Genomic DNA, 23,614 nt, shown 5'->3' with positions numbered 1-23,614 from the left:
CAAATAAAACACAAATTTCTGCATTACTCGAGAATTATTCAAGTAAATGGGTAAATAAAATTCCTAGTATTTCTAACAAAACTCATCATTATAATATCAGATTATTTTTAGACACAATTCTCGTTCAATATTTTTCAACCACTTGTAAATAACATGTTTCTCCGTTACATGGAATAAATGTTTTATACAGAAAATATGATAGAATAAAGACAGCTCGAAATCAAACAATTCCTTCCTCGAGTTCAGCTCTTATCAACACATCCGGCGATCCTTTTTGTTTGGTATAGATAGAAGAAGATATAGGAGTGCGTTTCATAACAATAAAATCCATTTCCAGTTTCGAACAAAGATCAATTTCGCTAGCGCAAACTTCAAATGGACTAACAGCACTTGTCACTATGTAATTGCAGAACATATGGGAGTTTAATTTTCCGCATTTTAATTTTATCATTTTTTTGGTTGGAATATTTTTGGTTTTGGCTAAAACCTCAATATGCCTAATTTGGTTTCATTTGCTTGATTAATTCTAGAGAAATGCAGAAATTTGTGTTTCATTTGTATGGCGCCATCACCCACCACCCCCCCCCCCCCCCCCCTAAGAAAGGGAGGTGGAAAGTCTAACCACCATAGAAACATTTATTGCACCCTAAAACCTCAATATGCTTAATTTAGATTCATTTGGTTGAAAAATTCTCGAGTAATGCAGAAATTTGTGTTTAATTTGTATGGCAGCCCCCCCTTTAGGAGGGGGGTGGAGAGTCTAACCACCCTAAAACCTCAATATGCCTAATTTGGTTTCATTTGCTTGATTAATTCCCGAGTATTGTAGAAATTTGTGTTTAATTTGAATGGCATCCAGCCCCCCCCCCTGGTACAGAAGGGGGTGGAGATTCAAACCACCATAGAAAAATTTATTGCACTCCAAAACCTTCTCATGTCAAATTTGGTTTCATTTGCTTGATTCAATCTCGAGAAATGCAGAAATTTATGTTTCATTTGTATAGCAGACCACCCCCCCCCCCCTTAGAGAGGGGGGTGGAGAGTGTAACTACCATAGAAACATTTATTGCACCCTTAAACCTCAATATGCTTAATTTGGTTTCATTTGCTCGATTTATTCTCGAGTAATGTGGAAATTTGTGTTTAATTTGTATGGCAGCCTACCTTTAAAGAGGGGGGGGAGGGGTCTCAAAATATCACGAAAACCTTCCCCGGCCCCAAAAACCCCTACATACCAATTTTCATGTTGATCGGTTCAGTAGTTTCCGAGTTCATAAGAATCAGACAGACAGACAGACAGACCGACAGACAGACAGACAGAAATCCATTTTTATATATATAGATTTTTTTTTCATCTATCTATCTATATATATAAAAATGGAGTGATGGCTGTCTGATTCTTATAGACTCGGAAACTACTGAACCGATCGACATGAAAATTGGTATGTAGGGGTTTTTGGGGCCGGGGAAGGTTTTCGTGATATTTTGAGACCCCTCCCCCCTCTCTAAGGGAGGGCTGCCATACAAATGAAACACAAATTTCTGCATTACTCGGAAATTAACCAAGCAAACGAAACCAAAGTTGGCATGTGGAGGTTTTAGGATGCAATAAATGTTTCTATGGTGATAAGATACTCCTTCCCCCTCTCTTAGAGGGTGCTGCCATACAAATGAAACACAATTTTTTGCATTACTCGGAAATTAATCAATCAAACGAAACAAAGTTGGCATGTGAAAGTTTTAGGGTGCAATAAATGTTTCTATGATGGTTAGACAGTCCTTCCCCCACTCAAAGGGGGGGCTGCCATACAAATGAAACACAAATTTCTGCATTACTCGAGAATTAATCAAGCAAATGAAACCAAATTTGGCATGTGGAGGTTTTAGGATGCAATAAATGTTTCTATGGTGTTAAGATACTCCTTCCCCCTCTCTTAGAGGAATTTGTGGAACATCGATTTTTTTATGAATTTTCGAATTTTTATGAAACTTTTTATGAAATTTATGAAACTTCGAATTTTTGTATGTTAACAATCATTTGTAGCCACAAATTATGAATTCTGATGTGATTTAAAATAAAAAGGATCTTTATCAATATCCTTCTCAATGCAACCATTCTCGAGTTATTTAAAAAATATTTCTAATTTATTATCTTTTTTGTAGTAAATAGGCTCTTTTAATATAATTGTCGTGTTATACCGCCACGTTCATGAAATTTTATGAATTTGTTTAAAATTTTCAACGACTTTTCCAAATATATAATTATGGTAAAACTATATGTTTAGGAGTTACGTTGAAAAACAACATCGCTACGTTTTGTATTAACCCACATGTCTTCAAATGTTTTTCGACGGTATAACACGACAAACATTTTAAAATATATCTATATAAATAAAAATGTAAGGCCAAATGTGTTGCTAAGCGCGAAACCCGAAGAAGGAATCGTCCGATTTGAGCCATCTTTATTTTGATGTATTCGTCTCTGCCCGTAGATCAATGTTATGGAAATTGGAAATTTTTCTGAAAACTCTGAAAGAAGGTCTGAAAGTTCGGAAAATTTATTTCCCATATGTTTTAAAATTACATCATGATAAACGTTGTCGGTCCATTCGATGTTTGCGCTAACGAAGTTGATCTTTGTTTGAAGGAGGAAATGGATTTTCAGGCGGAATAACGCATTCCTATCTATATAAATAAAAAAAGGAGGGCAAAATGCAAATCCGAAGAAGGAAAGGTCCCTTTAGAGCCGTCTTCATTTTCTTGTACTCTGCCCATTGCACAATGATATGATGAGAAAAAGTTTAAAAATTTGTTCTAAAGATTTTTTTTTACTATTAAAAAAGACAATGAGTTAGAAATGTTTTTTTCTAAATATCTCGAGAAAGGCTGCATTTCGAAGGAGAGTGATAAAGAGCTTTTTTGTTCTAAATCACATCAGACTTCAGAATTTGTGGCTAAAAATGATTGTTAACTTACAAAAATTCGAAGTTTCGAAAATTCATAAAAATTCGATGTTCCACAAAGTTTGTCAAAAATAGTTTTACCATTTTGGATCATTTTTGAAATTTTCTACTTTTGACTTCTATTTTTTAAGAAAATTGAAGAAAAAATTAAGAGATATATATTTCAGATATTGCGAATCAAAATATTTTTCGTAAAAAGAGTACTAATTTTTTTTCTCAGTGTATATTTTTTCACGTTTTAACATCAATACTCTATAACTTTTTCTAAGACGCTATTCCGGTACGACTCATAGTTGTTGAGATATAAATTATCAAAGATTTCTCTTACTAAAATCGATACGCCCTTTTTAAAAGTTACACTTGAGTCAAAAAAAACCCAATTGCTGTGAAAAACTCATATTTTCTCCAACCCAAACGGAATACAAACTTTCGTTCGGATCAAAAATCCAAGTTTTACCAAGATCTGCATTTTTAGTTCGATTTCATTTGGAATTGCACAATAGGGACCTGCTTGAGTTTAAGATAATTCGTTTACAATCGCACTCTCATAGACTCACCTCAAATCGCTCTTTCATACATATATCGTGAAAGAAAACATTAATCCGATAAACAGTGATTGAAAGAGGGTATTGAGGCAACCGGATTCAACCCTTTTGAGGGTGTCTTTGAATTACATTTGTTGACCTCTTTCAACAGCTGATTGGGAATTGAATAAAATATACGAACGATGGATACGATTAATTCTTCCGATGAAATAATAATAACAATACGCACGGAAGTGAGTGATCTACATTGCACACAACGTAAGCTCGAACACAAAAAAACTCAGGGGAACATACTTTCGTGACATGGATACATTTTGGGCCAATTACAGAGCGATTTCTCGCGAAAAATAACCAATTTTCCGAAATCAAAATAATTAATGGAGATTCTCTTCGATATGTCGATGGGATGGTCATTGAAAGGAGGGTCGTCATCAAATCTTGGATCCGAGAGTACTTACCATTTCCCAGTCGATGCTCTTGAAGAACGGATGATTGACAATGTCCATGAAGGCGGACTCGCGGTTGCAGCCCAAACGGTCGGCCGGATTCTTGTTGAGGAAGCCTTTCAGCACGGAGGCCGCTTTGACGCTGAGCGAGCGCGGAATACGGATCGTCTTCTCCAGTATCACTTGGAACAGGTAGTCCTCGGTGTTCTGTGGATATTGATATGAATTTGAATAGATTGTATAGGTTGGGTATTTTGTGTTCGAAATCACCTGATCTGGATTCTCGGAAGCACCGGCGATGTCGAAGGGGCTGCGCCCAGCCAGCATCTCGTACAGCAGTACCCCAAGGGCCCACCAATCGACGGAGAACCCTACAAAAACATTGCAATCATCAGTTCAACCCCAAAAGCCCCAAGTACCACCGACAGATCACAACAGACCATAATCTTCCCCGCGTAGAATCTCCGGCGCGATGTAGTTCGGTGTTCCGCAGAACGTAGACGTGGTATCGCCCGGTCTGATGCCCTCCTTACACATCCCATAATCGGTCAGTTTGATGTGACCCTCGTGGTCCAGCAGGACGTTGTCCAGCTTCAGATCGCGATAGATGATGCCCTTCTCGTGAAGAAAGTTAAGCGCCAGACTGATCTCTGCCGCGTAGAAACGGGCGTGCTCTTCGGGGAGGCGCCGCTGGCGCTGCATATGGAACATCAAATCACCCCCGCGAACGAACTCGATCACGAAGAACAGCCTTCACGGGACAATGATCAATCATCAACGGGTACAACGAATCAATGAAACCGGCTTACCTAGAAGGCGTCTGGAAGCACGAGTGCAATCCCACCAGGAACGGATGATTGGAGGCCGTCTCGAAGACGTGCTTCTCCGTCTGGACCCAGTCGATGTCCTCGTCGTCGGTGACCAGGGCTTTCTTGATGACCTTCATCGCGTAGATGCGACGGGTTTTTTTCAGCTCGACCATCAGCACTTTGGCGTAGCTACCGCGACCGATGACTCTAAGAAATGGAGAGGACAAAAAAATCAGAAAGACGAGAAAGATCAGATATCTGAATAAAAAAATCATATTCTGATTAGAAAGATCAGATTCTTGGCTGGAACGGTCAGTTTTCTGTTGAGAAAGATCAGAAAGTTCATATTTCTTTTTCAAATTTCCGATCAGAAATATATTTTTTTTATCAGAAATATCAGATTTCTGATTAGAAAGTTCAAATTTATAAACAAAAAGATTATACCGGAAATAAAACAAATGAGATCAATTAATGATCACAAAAATCTGATTCTTGATCATAATGATCAGAAAGACATTTCTTGCTAGAATGAACAGATTCCCGATCAGAATTAATTTTTTTTTATCGGAGATACCATATTTCTGATCATAACAATCAGAATGATCAGAATTATGAAAACGATTCGAAAGATCAGGGTGATCTGAATGATCAGATAGATCACAATTATTAGAAAGATCTGAAATATAAAATTATAAGGAAGATCAGACAGACCAGAAAGATCAAAACGATCATATTTATTATTAAAATGAACAGATTTCTGGTTCTAGAGATCATAAAGATCAGAAAGATCAGAATAATGAGAACGATATGAAGGATCATAGTGATCTAAACAGCCAGAAAGATCAGATTTCTGACCAGAAAGATCTGATTTCTGTACAGAAAGATCATATTTCTGAACAGAAGGATCAGAATTAGTAGAAGGTAGAAAGATGAGACAAATTACAATGATCACGAAAATGCAAAAAAATTGAAAGAAATCAGGGTGATCACAATGATCAAAATGGTCGAAAAGATTAGATTCTGATAAAAAATATGTGAAGGTCAGGTATTTTAGCAGAAAAATCAAATTCCTTATAAAAAAGATTAGATTTCTTATATGAAAGCTCAGACAAATCGGAAGGATCAGAATTATCAAAAAGACCTGAAAGCTTAGATTTTTGATCAGAAAGGTCAGAACGATCAGAAAGATCGGAAAGATCAGAAAGATTAGAAAAATCAGATTTATCATTATAAAGTAAATCTGGATCATATCAGAGCAAATCTGAAAAATATCAGATTCTGACGAAAAAGAATATATTTCTGATCAGAAATATCAGATTTCTGACAAGAAAGATCAGAAGAATTGACGAATTCATAAGAAAAAAGTCAAAAGTTCAATCAACAACTTAACAATTTTAAAATTCAAAAAAAAAATACAACAAGTTTAAAATTCAACCTATTAAAAAACTTCGAAAATAAAAAAAATGTATAGAAATTTCAGGAAAGTTTTGAAGTTCGAAATAATGAACATTTCATAAATACAAGAAAATTTTAAAAATATTAGAATGAATAAGAAAATTCAGGACACTTAGAAAAAATCAACGAATTCAAAAGAAACAGAAAATAAAAAAAAAAGGAAATTAAGAAAATGTGTGATTTGGATAAGTAATAAAAAATCAGGAAAATGAGAAAATTTACAAAAATTAAAAAAAAACTCAAGATATTTATAAAATTCGGAAAAAATCAAGAAAATTTAGGAAATTCAGAAAATTTAACAAAATAAGAATAACTAGCTGAGAAAATTGAAAAAAATCATAAAATCCGGAAAATTGAAAAACAAAAAATAAATTTAAAAAAATCAGAAATTTTTAGAAGATCAAACAATGAAAAAAAATTGAAGACAAAACATAATTCAAAGAATTAAAAAAAAAAAAAATACAAAAATGAGAAATTTAGAAACTTTCAAGAATTGAATGATTCAGGAAAAGAAATTCAAGAAATTCAAAAAATTCTAAATAAAAAAAGGAAATGCAGTAAATTCTGAAAGTTAAAAAAAAAACATCAGATGATTCAGGTTCTGAAAGTTAAAAAAAAACATCATATCAAGTAATTGAGAAAAAGAAATAAAACAAACAATAACAAAATTCATAATAATAAGAGTAAATGAAATTTCCAAAAATTCGTGAACCTTCCGAAAACAAGAAAATTTTTAAAATTTATAAGAATTAAGCAGTTCAGGAAATAAAAAAAAAATATCTATCGGAAAATTAAAAAAAAATAAAAAATGCCAGCTATCATCGTCGGAGAGAACGATGTCCGCGAAGCCTCGCGGTACCTGAGGAACTGGGCAGCACCGGGCCCCGATGGTGTCCAGAACTTTTGGCACAAGAAGCTGACCGTCGCACATCCAAAGATAGCTGAGTGCTTCAACAAGGTGCTACGTGACCCACACAACCTCCCTGAATTCGCCACCCGTGGCGTCACCTTCCTCCTCCCGAAAGACAGCAACACATTGAACCCATCAAAGTACAGACCGATAACGTGCCTATCGAGTCTGTACAAAATACTGAGCAGCATAATTACCGCCAAAGTTTCTGCTCACTGCGAACAGCATCACATCATCGCAGAAGAGCAGAAAGGATGCAGGAAAAATACGCATGGCTGCAAAGACCAGGCCATCATCGACGCAGCCATAGTCGGCCAGGCGGTATATAACCAGCGGAACCTAAGTATGGCCTACATCGATTACAGGAAGGCTTATGACTCCATACCTCACTCGTTTCTCGTCCGGGTATTGGAGCTCTACAAAATTGATCCCGTCGTCGTTAGGTTCCTGCAGCATGCGATGAGGCAGTGGAGTACGTCTCTGCACCTCAGTGATGGGGAAAATGTGTTGCAGTCTAGAACGCTGCAGATAAAGAGGGGGATATTCCAAGGCGACTCTTTCAGCCCGCTTTGGTTTTGTCTGGCACTGAACCCCCTCAGTAGGACGCTCAATAGAAACGGTCATGGCTATAAAATAAGGTATGGCGACGGCGCCCACGAAGAAGTGACCCATACCTTTTACATGGACGATCTCAAGGTCTACGCTGATTCACGTCAGCGTCTAGGTGTAGCTATCCGGGTTGTCGAAGACATAAGCAGGGACATCTGTATGGAGTTCGGCCTCGACAAGTGTCGCTGTGTCCACCTGCTGAAAGGACAACTTACCGAATCCGGAGGCTACGAGGTCTATGACGGCGAGTTTATAAGAGACATGGTTCGTGGCGAATCCTATAAATATCTTGGATTCCGACAGCTCACCGGGATTCGCCACTCCGACATCAAGACGGAGCTGCGAGACAAGTTCTTGAGTCGAGTGAACTGTGTCCTGAGGACTTTCCTCAACGCGGGGAACAAGGTACGCGCGATCAACACATTCGCGGTTCCCCTGCTGACCTTCAGTTTTGGTGTAGTCAAATGGAGCAAAACTAACCTAGAGGACCTTGAGAGGAGGATGAGGAAAGCATTCAAAGAGGCCGGAATGCACCATCCTCAATCGGCACTGGAGAGAGTTTCACTACCACGCAAAGAAGGGGGACTTGGAATCGTCGACATTTCTGCACTGTGTGTTGCCCAGGTACGACAACTGCGCGAGTACTTCGCAGAACGCGCCAACCAAAACGCGCTATACCGGGCTGTCTGCGCCGCCGACAGAGGATACAGCGCTCTGCACTTGGCGCAAGCGGAGTACCAACTCAACTGCAATCTGCAGACAGTGGAGGAGAAGATTGCAGCTTGGAAGCAGAAGGCAGTGCATGGTGCCCACCCCCATCAACTGGACCGGCCACACGTCGACAAGGCCGCATCTAATCTGTGGCTAACGCGTGGTGAACTCTCTTCAGTAGTAGAAGCCGACATGATAGCCATCCAGGACAGGATAATGCCGACGAGAAACTGCAGGCGGTACGTCTGGCATCAAGACGTTGATGACATTTGCCGGATGTGCCATCAACCAGGTGAAAACATAGAGCACATTATGGGAGGCTGTCCCGTTTTGGCCAACGCAGCCTACACCGAGCGCCACAACAACGTGGCCCGTATTGTTCATCGACAACTGGCGCTCCAATGTGCTCTACTGGAAGACAACGTACCAAGCTACCGGTACCTGCCTGCACCTGTCCTGGAAAATGACCGTTTCAAGCTGTACTGGGATCGCACTGTTCTGACCGACCTCTCGATCCACCACAACCGCCCAGATATAATGGTTTACGACAAGAGCGACCGCAAAGTCACCATCATCGATGTCGCTATTCCACTGAACCAGAATCTGGAGGAGACCCACGGTCGCAAAATCTGCAAGTACCGACCATTGGCCGTGGAGCTCAAGGAACTGTGGGGGCTAAGGGAGGTCCCAAGAATTGTTCCAGTCGTTCTCTCTGGAACTGGAATTATCCCGAAGACACTTCTGGAAGCACTAAAGGTGTTGAACATCGAGAAGGAATTGGCCGGCATCCAAAAGTCGGTCATCCTTAGCACCTGCGCGATTGTCCGACAATTCCTCGGTCAGGACTAAAACAGCACGAGCATGCAGATACGTGCATTCCGCAGAGCCTAGTCCCCCTTTGGCATTCAGAAGCCCGGGGGCAGGTGAAAATTCTGGCTAGGTTCGCCTAGTTAAGAAGTGAGATAAGTCTGCCAATCAAAAAAAAATTAAAATCTTTGAAAATTCAAGAAAATTTAAAAAATCTGAAAATGCAAAAAAAACTTAATTATTTAAAAAAAGGTAAATTTAAAAAAAAATAAAACAGAAAATGCAAAAAAAAATATATAAATTCAGAAAATTCGGAAAATTCGGAAAAAAAAACATTTTTAGAAAATACAGAAAATTTAAAAGGAAAATTAAACAAATTAGAAAACGCTAAAACAAAACTCATAAATTCATAATTTGAGAAATAGTACATTTAATAAATTTTAAAAAATCTGAAAATGCAAAAAAACAATCAGTGAATTCAGAAAATGTCAAAAGTTGGGAAATTCAGAAAAGTCAGGAAATTTAGAAAACATAAAAAATTAGGGAATTAATAAAGTTAAAAAAACTTAATTAATTCAATTTTACGAAAATTCAGCTAATTTGGAAAGATTGGAAAATTTTAAGAAAATCAGAAAATTGAAAGAAAATAAATAAAATAAAGAAAAAGAAATTCAGAAATTCAATAAAAACAATTTGAAACAAATAAAAAAAATCGAAAATGTAAAAAAAATAGAAAAATCTGAAATTTTCAAAAATCTAAAAAATTAAAATTCAAAAAAAAAAAATAGAAAAAGTAGCCAATCTAAAAAATCATAAAATTCAAAAAAATATAAGAGTCAAAATATTTTTTTTTCTAATATAAATTTTAGAATCTTAAAACAAAAGAAAAAACCATTCCAGAAAATTAAAAAAAAAATCAAGAAAGTTGAAAAAAGGTAAATTCAATTAAATTGGAAAGTTCCAAAAAATTTTAACGTTTAGAGAAATTAGAAAACATATTCCAGAATTTTGAAAATAATGAAAAATTGAATAAATTTTAATCATAGAATATATTTCAAATTTAGAAAATTTAAAAGGAAAATTAAATAAATTAGAAAATGCAGAACCAAACTCATGAATTCATGATTCAAAAAATAGTACTTTCAAAAAAAAAATCAAAAAATCTTAAAATGCAAAAAAAAAATCAGAGAATTCAGAAAATGTCAAAAGTTGGGAAATTCAGAAAACATTAAAAACTAGGGGATTGATAAATAATTTTAATTAATTTTATTAAATTCAGCTAATTTTGAAAGATTGTGAAATTTTAAGAAAGTCTGAAAACCCAAAGAAAATAAATGAAATAAAAAAGAAGAAATTCAGAAAATTTAAAACAATAAAAACTATTTGAAAGAAATAAAAAAAATTAAAAATGCAAAAAAATAGAAAAATCTTAAATTTTTAAATAGTTTTCAATCTATCTAAAAAAATAAAATTCAAAAAAATTTTTTTAAAAAGTAGCCAATCTTAAAATTCATAAAATTCAAAAAATATGAAAAAGTCAAAATATTTTATTTCTAATACTAATTTTAGAATCTTAAAACAAAAGAAAAAAAACCATTCCAGAAAATAAAAAAAACAAGAAAATTAGAAAAAGGTAAGTTTATTTTAATTTTAAAAATTCAGAAAATTCCAAAAATTAAAATGGAATTTAAAAAAAATTGGAAAAATTGAAAAGTTCCGAAAAAATTTTAACGTTTAGAGAATTTAGAAAAAAATTTACAGAAATTTCAAAATAATGAAAAATTGAATAAATTTAAATTATAGAAAATATTGAATAAGGAAACTTTAGAAGTTAAAATTAAAAATAAAATTGGAAATCATTCTTTTTAATTTTCAAAATCAGAAAATGAAAAAAATAAGAAAAAACTGAAATTCTAAAAAAAATCTGAAAATTGAAACAAAATCGAAGAATTTAAAAATTTCAGAAAATTGAAAAAAAAACAAACTGAGGAAAAAATATAAAAGAAATGTAAAGACTTCGAAAAAATCATTTTAAAAATCATGAAGTATAGAAAAATAACAAAAATAATAAAAATCTTTAAAAGTTCAAGCAAATTTGAAAAATTGGAAAATGTAAAAACAAATTCAAAAATTCAGAGAATTAAAAAAATTCCAAATTTAAAAAAATAAAAAAAAGTCAGAAAATGCAAATAAATATTAAATTCAAAAAATACACTAAATTTAGAAAAATCAAATAACAAGGAAAGTTTTGAGTGAAGCAATTTTTCGAAAATTCAAAAACTCAAAGATTTAGAAACATAAATAAGTTGTAAATTCAAAAAAAAAAACAAATATTAGAAAATGTTAAAAATCAGAAAAATGTCAAAAGTTTGAAAATTCCGAAAATTCTGAAAATTTGGAAAAAAAATCAAGGAAAGAAAAGGAGAAAAGTTATAAAAAATGTTTTGGAAAATTCAAAAAAAAAAAAGAAATCGAATATTTTAGAAAATTCAGAAAAAGTGAGAATTCCGAAAATTCAAAAAATTCAGAAAATGTAAAAAAACAAAAAAAAAAATATTTTTTTTTAATTTTAGAACCTTCAACAGAAAAAGGATAATTTAAAAATTAGGAATTTCAAATGTTTCCGATTTCGATTACGACTTCCAGAAACTCGCATTTGCCTATTGTTTACCAAAAATTGCATAGCACTTGATAATTATTATTTGAAGTGTGATTAATAAAATAATAAAATAAGTAATAAAATTCCTTACGAAAGAAAATAAATCAAATTCGAATAACGCGCGCATTTCTACTCTTAGCCAAACTGAAGAGAAAAAAACCTCACCTGATCAGCTCGAAATCGTTCAGCGAGTACTGCCGCTGGGTGCCCGCCTCGAGCGGTTCCTCCACGTTCTCGGTGGCGTCCACCGGGACCTGATCGCACGGATCCGAGTGGTGATACTCGGACGGATAATCCTGCGGGGGCTGAATCACATCACCGGCAATCGATTCATCGTTCAGATCCTGATGCTGTTATTATCGTCGGCCGGAGGGCGGAGGGCAGAATGGGGGGGATGAAGGCAAAGAGAAATATTAAAAAGAATGTATAACAGCTGCAGAAGACGTGACTGAAGGGGAGATAAAAGGAGGAAATTAATAAATGCAAGCGATAGAGAGTAAAATGCTCCCCGAGGAACCTGGGCCGAGTGGCGCCCCATCTTATCAAATGGAGTATGAAATAATTTTGCTTCGGCAACTTTTTGTGTGCAACAAAAACGTAAGCCGATAAGATCTTTTGTGTTGCTCACCAAGTCTCGTAGCAGCCGCTTATGGGAATCAGCGCAACAGGAAGTCTGCTGGCATAAAAAAAATAAATCCTGAAAAAGAAGGCGGAAGCATGGCACGGATTGTAGCAGAATTAATATTTAAAAACGCAAACTTTAACGACGTCCAAGGAAGAAGCGGAGAAATGCGTTTCTTGAGATGTCTCCGAAGGCATGGGAAACTTTGGCATGCGCTTCCTCTTCTGCAAAACTGGAAACTCTTTCGATTAGGAGATATATTTGGTTTGAGGATTGAAGCTTGTTTTCTCAAATAATGGCAAATTTGCACACCGCCCAAAGCTTCTTATCATTCAGGATAATTGCCACATTCTGTCGTTGGAAAGGTTGGAGAGGAGATGAGATAACAGATGAAAGGACAAGAAAAAAAAACGGATCATTTGTAAGGTAATACTCACATCACGCTCCTTGAACACCGGTTCGACATGTTCGTTGCTGCACGGTTTGTTGCCAAGTTTGTGACACTTCTTGTGCACCAACAGCTTGCACTGGATACACTTGAAGCCCTGCCGGCCCAGGCCCCAGATGCGGTCGTGGCAAAAGGCGCAGAATGCTTTCTGAAAAACAAGATAACACACAATCACGAACCGTTGTCGTCGTAAATGGTTTTGGGAATCGTTCAGTTAGAGTTAGTCGCGCGTTTAATCCATTGCCTGTCATACTGTCGCAATCAGCTTCTCCCATAAAGTCAGTCAAAGGCTTAGCGGCAGGCAAAGTGACAGGTCGAAAAGCTACGCCCATTCGGGAAAGCCCACCCTGTGAAAAGGAGGGCTGAGAGCAACCGAGCAAGGGAACATCCCTTGTGCTTTTGGGAGTTTGTTTATGGAACGGTTTCCAATATTTTACCCAATTTTATTCCGCTGGAATGGTCTTCTGTGGCTGCTGCTGCTGTTTGGATGATGCTTTTTGCTTTTTGTTCGCCCGATGCGACCAACCAACCGAAAAAACAGCAATTTATGGACATTACTTTTCGACCCGTCAGAGGTTTTGACCTTCCTCCCCGCCCGAAATGGAAAGGAGAGGCAGTCCAACTCCGTACTATTATGTCGAGCCAAAAACAAAAAAAAGGGATTTTCTTACCCGATTGAATCGTTTCGCCTGGAATATGTGCCCGTTTATCCGGTACAGCTTGCGCCATCTCCGGGCTCCTCTCCGATAGATGCTGCCTGGAACAAGAGAAAGGAAAAGAAGGGGAATAAGCGAATTTGTCTGGGGAGTATCTCAAACAGTGAATTGGAAGAAATTTTGCGTGACGTTCGGAGAACTGTGATGAAACACATCATAGAAGTATAATATAGCTTCCAGCTAACGACTGATTAGAACATCACTAACTAGAATCTAAATTCCAACCCTGATTTTGGAACCCGAAAATTCAAATTGAATTTTCAAAGGGGGGTGGGGTGGTGGGGGTAAATACATATAAATCGAATCAATTCAAGTCAAATCGCACGTGAAGTGGAACTTCTGGTGGAAAATTAGTTCTGCAAGGCTGCAAAGGACTATTATGCAATGCTGGGATTGCTAACTGTTCGGTGCGTTATCACAATTGTTGAATTTTTATGTTCTCAATTTAAGAAAAATACGTTTTTTTTCTTGAAACTATATTTATCTAACTGGAACGATCCACAACTTATTTTTTTTATCAATTGTGCTGCAATTTTGTCAACATTTGTCAACATCTGAATCTTCTCATTGTGCAAGTTTCTGTAATTCGAGCTTTAAATAGTCGATAATAAATCATTGATAATGTTGTTTGTCCCCTAAAATAATTCGGATTGGCGATTAGCTTGATTGACTTCTTCCACGCAGTACTCCAAATCGGTACGGCAATACATTTTGTGTTTTAAAGCGCGTAGTACTCTCTTATTTCAACACGCGGCGACAGATGTTATCAAGAGACATTTATTTTGAGATCACCTTCTTAAAATTGAAAATTGAAATTCATTTTTTTTAAATGAATTTTTCCAAAATTGTGGATAAGTAGATATAAACAGCCATTATAATTTCCAATAAGTCACCTCTACATCGGAAGATGGGCACTTTTACAGAGAAAAAGTTTTCCTAACAACAACCGTTTATGTTTCCTTTGAAAAATTATTATTAATGTTTACCTCGTAACATTTTTATGCATAAATTCTCACGATTTACATGTTCTGCAAACTTTTTTCTATTCCGAAACATGTCAGGAACATGTAAAACGCGAGAATTTGCATACAAAAATGTTACGAGTAAAACATCATTTTTTTTCAGGAGTCTCCATTCAAAAAATGTCATGTATTCCAAAAGCATTAAAAGATAGAAAATTCATGTCTTCTACGAAAGTTCATATTTCAATATGATCTAAAACTTTGCCGAATACACTATATTGTTATCTCGACTTATAAATTATTATTATTATTATTATTAAATCGTTTATTTTTACAGGCTCAGTTACATAAGTTTAAAGGAGCCAAACTCCTATCTGTATAGTTACAAGTATATAAACATTTTGTATTAATTCTAATGTTAGTGATGTAGAAAACCGATTACTCGCGGCTTGCTCGAGTTTAGAAGGGTGACATTTTGTTTCAGGAAAAGGATGGTTGACAATGTTCACACTCACATTCATCATACTCAATTCTTAAGCCTATCTTATATCTAACATGTATTTACATTTCACCTTATTCTATTGTTAGTAAGAAGGGATTTGATTTCTCGCGAAGAAAAAGGAAAAGGAGAATATAAGGATATAAGGACAATCACACACGAAGATAGCTTTTAGGAAGACATATATTTGGGACATGTAATCAAGGTCTAACCGAGCCAACACATCTCTCACCGGCACATTGGGCTGCCTTCCTCTAGCCCGAAGAGAGTTTTCTAAATTCGATCTGGCAACAAGATACTCCTCGCACGACCAAACAACGTGTTCGATGTCGTGGTAACCTTGGCCACAAGCACAGATATTGCCATCGGCAAGATTAAAACGAAAGAGTAGCGCGTCTAACGAACAGTGATTGGACATGAGTCGAGAGAAGGTGCGAATAAAGTCCCGACTTAGGTCCAGACTTTTGAACCATGGTTTGAGGCTAACCTTAGGGATAATCGAGTGAAACCACCGGCCCAATTCATCTTCGTTCCATTTACGTTGCCAGTTAGCGATGGTATTTTTACGGACTAAAGAAAAAAATTCATTGAAAGCGATTTGACGCTGATAAATATCGCCTTCAATTGCACCTACCTTTGCCAATGAGTCAGCCCTCTCGTTACCCGGAATTGAGCAATGTGAAGGGACCCAGACAAAGGTAATGACATAACAGCGTCTGGTTAAAGCACTCAAATTTTCTCGTATTCTCTCAAGGAAGTACGGTGAGTGCTTTTCCGGCCTCACTGAACGGATAGCTTCGACAGAGCTAAGACTATCCGTTACAATGTAATAGTGTTCAACAGGTCGTGAGGCGACGCTGTCCGGCGCCCAATGTATTGCTGCCAATTCAGCAATATACACAGAGCAAGGATTCTGAAGACTGTGGGAGGTGCTAAAAATTTCGTTGAACACTCCAAATCCTGTGGACTCATTCATAGAGGACCCATCAGTAAAGTACATATTATCACAATTGACACGCCCATACTTTGCATTGAAGATCGTAGGAACGATCCCCGATCGATGATAATCTGGAATTCCATGGATTTTCTCCTTCATGAACAGGTCAAAATGTACAGAGGAATTGATGTAGTCAGGAAAACAAACACGGTTGGGAGTATACGAAGAAGGATCAACCTGCATGGAGATGAATTCATGATATGAGCTCATGAATCCTGAATGAAAATTTAGCTCGATAAGCTGCTCAAAATTTCCGATCACCAATGGGTTCATAACCTTGCACCGGATGAGGAACCGAAGAGATAATAAATTGAAGCGATCTTTTAGTGGGAGTACGCCTGCCAAAACCTCGAGACTCATGGTATGCGTTGAGGGCATACATCCCAACGCAATACGGAGACAAAGATACTGAATTCGCTCGAGTTTAATGAGATGTGTTTTGGCAGCTGATTGAAAACAGAAACTGCCATACTCCATCACTGAGAGAATAGTTGTTCGATACAACATTATAAGATCTTCGGGATGGGCTCCCCACCATGTGCCGGTAATTGTACGGAGAAAGTTTATTCTTTGTTGGCATTTTTTACTCAGATACCTAATATGGGCCCCCCAAGTACATTTGGAGTCGAACCAGACCCCAAGATACTTGAATGACATAGCATGAGTGATCGGTTTACCCAAAAGTTGAAGCTTTGGTTTTGCTGGTTTATGCTTCCTAGAAAAAACCACCATCTCTGTTTTCTCCGTGGAGAATTCGATCCCTAGCCCAATGGCCCAGGTTGAAAAATTGTTCAAAGTATCTTGTAAGGGTCCTTGCAGGTCGGATTCGTTTAATCCTACGACAGACATCACTCCATCATCTACAAGTTGTCTTAGGCTGCAATTTTGTGTAAGACAATTGTCGATGTCGCTTACATAAAAGTTGTACAAAAGGGGGCTTAAACATGAGCCCTGGGGGAGGCCCGATTTACTGTCGAATCCCCGTGAGAAAAATTCAACTGTTTCTCACAAAGCAAGTTATATAACATATTATTCAACAGAGGCGGCAGACCTCGAGAGTGTAATTTGTCTGACAAAACCTCTATTGAAACAGAATCAAAGGCCCCCTTAATGTCCAAGAATACTGAAGCCATTTGTTTTTTTTCGGCGTTAGCCATTTGAATTTCTGAAGAAAGCAACGCAAGACAATCATTCGTCCCCTTGCCCCTGCGGAACCCATATTGTGTATCTGAGAGTAGGCCATTCGTTTCAACCCATCGATCAAGGCGAAACAAGATCATTTTCTCCAACAATTTCCGTATACAAGACAGCATTGCTATTGGGCGGTACGAATTGAAGTCGGACGCGGGTTTTCCGGGTTTTTGAATAGCTATAACTCGTACTTGTCTCCAATCATCTGGAACAATATTATGCTCCAGAAACCGATTGAATAAGTTCAACAAGCGATGTTTCGCCACCTCAGGGAGATTTTTCAGCAAGTTGAACTTAATTCTATCCGATCCCGGAGCAGAATTGTTACATGAAAGGAGAGCAAGAGAGAATTCTACCATCGAAAACTCGGAATCAAGATCGCACCTAACTTGTGGTATATCTCGAATAATTCTTTGCACAGGAACGGAATCGGGACAAACCTTCCGTGCAAAATTAAAAACCCATCGATGTGAATATTCTTCGCTTTCATTCGATGAAGAGCGGTTTCTCATGTTTCGAGCCACTTTCCATAATTTTTTCATTGACGTTTCTCGTGACAAACCTCCCGCGAAATTTCGCCAATAAGCACGTTTTTTCCCTTTGATCATGTTTTTAAATTGATTTTCAAGGTCCAAATACGTTTGAAAATTCTCAATGGTTCCACGTTTCCGAAAAGCTTTAAATGCGTTCGATTTATCCTGATAAAGCTTGGAACATTGGCTATCCCACCATAGATTGGGAGGCCTTCGACGAATAGTGGAACCTGGGATGGGTTTCGTTTGAGCGCGAACTGCGCTGTCATAGATCAAACGAGAAAGGAAGTTATACTCCTCCAATGGAGGTAAACCATCTCTGGAATTGATGGCTAGAGCAATCGCGTCCGCATATTTTTTCCAGTCAATGTGTCTTGTGAGGTCATATGCCATGTTTATAGATTCAGAAGAATTCGACCAAATGGTGATGGAAATTTTGATTGGCAAGTGATCACTACCGTTGGGGTCCTGGATTACATTCCACTTGCAATCTAACGATAGTGAATTCGAGCAAAGCGAGAGGTCAAGAGCACTTGGGTTAGCAGGAGGTTTAGGCACACGTGTTGTTTCCCCAGTGTTCAAAACGGTCATATTGAAGTTGTTACAAAGGTCATATATCAACGATGAACGATTATCGTCGTACTGTTCCCCCCAGGCAGTTCCGTGAGAGTTGAAGTCTCCCAAGATCAATCGTGGCTCAGGAAGGAGTGAGCACATGTCAACAAGTTGTTTGCGGCTAACCGCAGCTCTCGGAGGCCAATACAAGCTGACAATACAGAGGTCTCTGATGTTTGCATGACAAGCAACAGCTTCGATCCCTCCAATAGGTGGAAGGTCAATTCGAAAAAATGAGTGGCACTTATTGATCCCCAAAAGCACCCCTCCGTATCTATCATCACGGTCCAAGCGTATAATATTAAAATCGTGGAAAGAGATATCATCTCGCGAAGAAAGCCAAGTTTCGGACAGAGCAAAAACATCACAATTGTAGTTATGAATTAAAATTTCGAATGTATCCAATTTAGGGATAAGACTACGACAATTCCACTGTAAAACAGTGATATCTCCGACCTCTCTATTTGAATTAGACATCAAGAGAGATAATCATTGCAAGGAGGGGCCATGTTTGCATCAATTGTTGCAAAATTGTCTTTAATACTGGAAGCATTGAGATGACAAGGGTTCTGATGGAGTCGGAAACATTAAAACACTTGAAGATTTGATCCACAAGGTCAGACAACTTTGTAAATCCCGATTGGGAAGTTGAACTTGACGGAAAAACAGGGACAGTTGGGGTTTTTGATGTCCCCTCGAGTGCTGGGTCGTTCGAAGGTGAACTATTACCACGGAGGCCAGGAGGGACCTGATTTTGCTTATCCGCTGCACTCGATTTTTTGGGCAAGCTAACAGGGGGTATAACCGGTGGGGCTTGTCCTTGAACTTTGGGAGTGGTCACATTTTTGCGCCGGGGATTCCCTTGGAAAATGAACGGTGTGCACCCGTTAGCTGTGTCCGCTTCTATTTCGTCAACGGGCAACGTGGCGAAGACATTTTGTGTGTTGATTGGTTGTTGTTGTTGGGCCAGTGGAGAAGCGCCCTTTAAAATATCCGCAAAAGTGCGTTTCGAGCGTTCCTTCAAAGAGCGCTTCTGTTTCTCCCAGCGACTCTTGTAAGTTTCACAAACTGAGAGCTCGTGTGGGGATCCCCCGCAATATGGACATTTATGCTCAGTCGCACTGCAGGATTTCCCCTCATGTTGCTCTCCGCAAGTGGCACAGCGCTCCTTGTTGGCACAATAATCTGAAGTGTGACCAACTGACTTGCATTTTTGGCAAGTCATGGGCTTTGGCACGAAGAGTCGCACAGGCAATCTCAATTTGCCCACCATGACGTAGTCAGGTAGAGTGGAACCAGCAAAAGTTACTCGAAACGAGTCTGACGGCGTGAATTTAGTTTTTCCCTTTTCTTGGGATACTTTTCCTAGTTGGCGGCTGTCCAAAATTTTAACGCCCACCAACGGGAGTCTTTTAAATTTACCAACTCCTTCTTTTATCATTTCGCACGTCAGACCAGTTTCAGTTACCACCCCCGAGATTTCTACGTCATGGGAGGGCACGTAGACGCGATACTCTAGGGAGAATCTCTCGTCGATCACAATTGCATTCGCGTGTTTCCGATCACTCACGACAACACGCAGTTTGTTCGGTCTAACCTTATATAATCTTGCCAGATCTTTCGAAACCTGAATGACTTTAATTGACTTTCCTTTTGGTTTAGGCCGGAAAAAAACAACCCATGGACCAGCTCCAAGTGCATCGTCTGGATAGACCTTGACACGAGGAGAGGAAACAACTGAGGGGGAGGACGAGGTAGATTGTTGAACGGGAGCGGGATCAGTAGGGCTGGGAGGCAAGTTCGGTAGTAGAGCGGAAGCGGGAGCGGGAGATTGAGGGGGCGAAGAGGAAAAGTTTGCCAATTTTCTTGAGGGGGGCTTGTTAAGGTAGATTACCTCTTTCTCTGAAGAGACATCTTCTGAGGGGGGAACGCGTTTAAGCGACTTCCCAGCCCCCGTTGTAGCTAGTGAGGAGGAAACAGTAGTTTCAATCTCCATGTCAACATGACCTTCTGCCATTACGGCAGATATAAAATAATATAATTTTTATTTTTTTTTGTATTTCTAAACCTAATATATATTATACCTAAATCGCACACCAATGCGAATGAAATGAAACGGTGTCTCAATCGAACCGCGTGGCAATCGCTCGGTACAGCTGCAACGGTAAATCGCACCACGACACGATGATGGAATCGATGACGATGCTAAAGCACACACAGCGATGATACGGCACACGCACCGCGCCCGCTGTGGAGGACTTCTTCCTCACGCTGGTAGTGATTGCTGCTCACCTCACTCGCGCAATAAAGAGAACCCCGTTAGGGCGAAATAACTTCACCAGCCACGAACTGATAACGGTATAATTTCCACTCTATAATAGACGCGAACAAATTTGCGACCGATGTCTTCGGACTGCGCGAGCTGAATGATATAAATTTTGACTTATAAATTATCAATAGTTGTAATTTTTTCAAAAAAAAAAACATGAAAAAGTGAAAGTGACTGGTGACTTGTTAGATGTAAGGGCTATTCACATTTTTTTTTGAGAATTTAAAAAAAATACGTTTTTGAGAAAAATGAATTGAAATTTTTAAAATATTTTTTTTTAGTGTTTCTTCAAAAAAAATGTTATTTTTTATGAAAACTTAGACAATTTTCTACATTTTATCCTTTCACGGGAATTTTGTAGGTACTATATTTTTTGAGTTATAAATTTTCGTAAAAAATAAAAATGAAGAAAAAAATGTTGCCCTTTTTCAAGAAGTAGTCTAATTCTTTTTCGAATATTTCAAGTACGCAAAATTGCTTAAATGACCAATGTCTTTACACGCGCATCGTTTTATTGTTATCTGATATGGTGCTACTAATAGCCAACCGAGTTGACATGAAATCCGTGAATGTAATCTTTTGGCATTATCGTGACCTTGACCCATAACGTGAAAAAGGCGCGAATTTTGAAAAACAAAAATTAAAAAAAAATCATGAAAATAAAACTAAAAAAAAATTAATGAAATTCACAGATGAAAGAAAGACAAATTCAGAATTTAAAATAATCTAAAATTTGGAAAATTGCTTAAATTAACAATCTGAAAAAATGACAAATCAAAACCATACGAATTTAGACATCGACTAATTCAAAAAATTTACAATCATTAAAAAAATTACGAATTCAAAAAATTGACAAATGTAGAACATCGAGAAATCACAATTTTTCATAAAATTCACAAATTACAAAAATTGACAAAGCAATGAAAAATTCAAAAAAATAGCAAAGTCTAAACATTCAAAGGAAACACATTTTTAAAAATAAATACAATTTTAAATACAAAAAAATAAAAAAAAAAACAAATTCAAATCGTTGACGCATTTATAAAAGTTATGAGTTCAAAAAATTTCCAAATCTAAAAAAATTACAACATAAAAAAGGCAAAAGGAAACTCATTTTTGAAAATAAATACAATTTTAAATACAAAAAAATAAAAAAAAACCAATTCAAATCTAAAAAAATTACAACATAAAAAAGGCAAATTCAGAAAAGTGACTAATTTTAAAAAAAAATGAATCAGAAAATTCAAAAATGAAATAAATTAAACAACAATTTAAAGAATTATATGCGATCGAAAAATTGAGATCTTAAAAACGAATCTGAGCATTAAAATTTTGCGAGATTGAAATAATAATAATTAAAAAAAGGAAATTAAATAAGATATAATTGAAAACAAAAAATAAAATTCCTAAAATGGATAAATTAAAAAAATTAATAAATAATGAAAACTGAACTGAGATTATATTTTCTAGTCATAAATTTTCGTAAAAAATGAAGAAAAAAAATTTGCCCTTTTTCAAAAAGTAGTCTAATTCTTTTTAGAATATTTGAAGTATGCAAAATTTCTTAAATGACCAATGTCTTCAGACCCGCATCGTTTCATTGTTATCTAATATGGTGCTGCTAATAGCCAGTCGAGTTGACATTAAATTTATGAATGTAATTTTTTGGCATGACCGTGACTGTGACCCATAACGCGAAAAACGCGCGACATTTGAAAAACAAAAAATTCTAAAAAAAATCATGAAAATAAAAATATAAAAAAATTAACAATCTAAAAAAATGTTAATTTGTCATTTTTTTAGATTGTTAATTTGTTTATTTGTTAACATACGAATTTAGACATCGACAAATTCAAAACATTTACAATCATTAAAAAAATTGCAAATTCAAAAAATTACAAATTTAGAACATCGAGAAATTCTAAAAATTCACAATTCTTCATAAAATTCACTAATTCTTAAAATTGACAAAAGCAAGGAAAAATTCAAAAAATCAAAGGAAACACATTTAAAAAAAAAATACGAAAAAATCAAATTCAAATCGTTGACGTATTTATAAAATTTATGAGTTCTTTCTTTCTTTGTTTTTAAGAGGCTTAAAACTTTGCAGTTCATTCGCCTCTATTTTATGAGTTCAGGAAATTTCCAAATCTAAAAAATTTACAACATAAAAACGGGAAATTCAGAAAATTGACTAATTTCAAAAAAAAAAAAGATTCAGAAAATTTAAAATTGAGATTAAATAGTTAAACAATCAAAAAATGATATACGATCGAAAAATCTAGAACTTAAAAACAAATCTTAACATTAAAATTTTGCGAAATTGGAATACTTAAAATTAAAAAAAGGATATTTAAAAAGATATAATTGAAAACAAAAAATAAAATTTAAATAAATGGATAAATCAAAAAAAAAATTATAAATATCGAAAACTTGAAAATTCACAAAATTGCAAAAATGAATAATGCTAATAATGAAAATAAAAAAAAAATGGCAACAAAAAAGAAAATCAGAAATTGGTAATTTAAAAACTTTGAAACATTAAAATTCAAGAAATTTACAATTTTCTTAGAGCATTCACAGATTCCATGAATTGATAAAGATTTAAAAAAACAAATTTAGAATATTGAAAATCGAACAAAATGGCAAAAATAAATAATACTAACAAAAAAATTCAAAAAGATAGCAGTAAAAAAAAAAGAAAATAAGAAATTGGAAATTTGTAAACTTGGAAATATTAAAATTCAAGAAATTTACACATTTTCAAAGCATTTACATATTCCAAGAA

General features: G+C 36.3%; 1 protein-coding gene across 7 annotated transcripts in view; it reads right to left on the bottom strand.

Moving 5' to 3' along the window:
• The window catches only part of LOC129767624 (atypical protein kinase C), a 440,627-nt gene that overhangs the window by 98,376 nt on the left and 318,637 nt on the right, over positions 1-23,614 (bottom strand). For all 7 annotated transcript variants that reach the window (XR_008741549.1, XR_008741547.1, XR_008741548.1 and 4 more), the window contains exons 5-11: positions 13,656-13,741; positions 12,974-13,132; positions 12,080-12,264; positions 4,764-4,970; positions 4,395-4,705; positions 4,225-4,325; positions 3,967-4,161 (exon numbers count right to left, since the gene is read on the bottom strand). Coding sequence is in view for 4 of the 7 variants with exons in the window: in XM_055768696.1 (XP_055624671.1) it covers positions 3,967-4,161; positions 4,225-4,325; positions 4,395-4,705; positions 4,764-4,970; positions 12,080-12,264; positions 12,974-13,132; positions 13,656-13,741 (1,244 nt within the window). In the remaining 3 variants the exon portion in view is untranslated. The remainder of the gene's footprint in view (positions 1-3,966; positions 4,162-4,224; positions 4,326-4,394; positions 4,706-4,763; positions 4,971-12,079; positions 12,265-12,973; positions 13,133-13,655; positions 13,742-23,614) is intronic.

Source organism: Toxorhynchites rutilus, chromosome 2 (genome assembly GCF_029784135.1).
Source record: "Toxorhynchites rutilus septentrionalis strain SRP chromosome 2, ASM2978413v1, whole genome shotgun sequence".
Classification (NCBI taxonomy): domain Eukaryota; kingdom Metazoa; phylum Arthropoda; class Insecta; order Diptera; family Culicidae; genus Toxorhynchites; species Toxorhynchites rutilus.
This window is presented reverse-complemented; position numbering and strand designations above follow the sequence as displayed.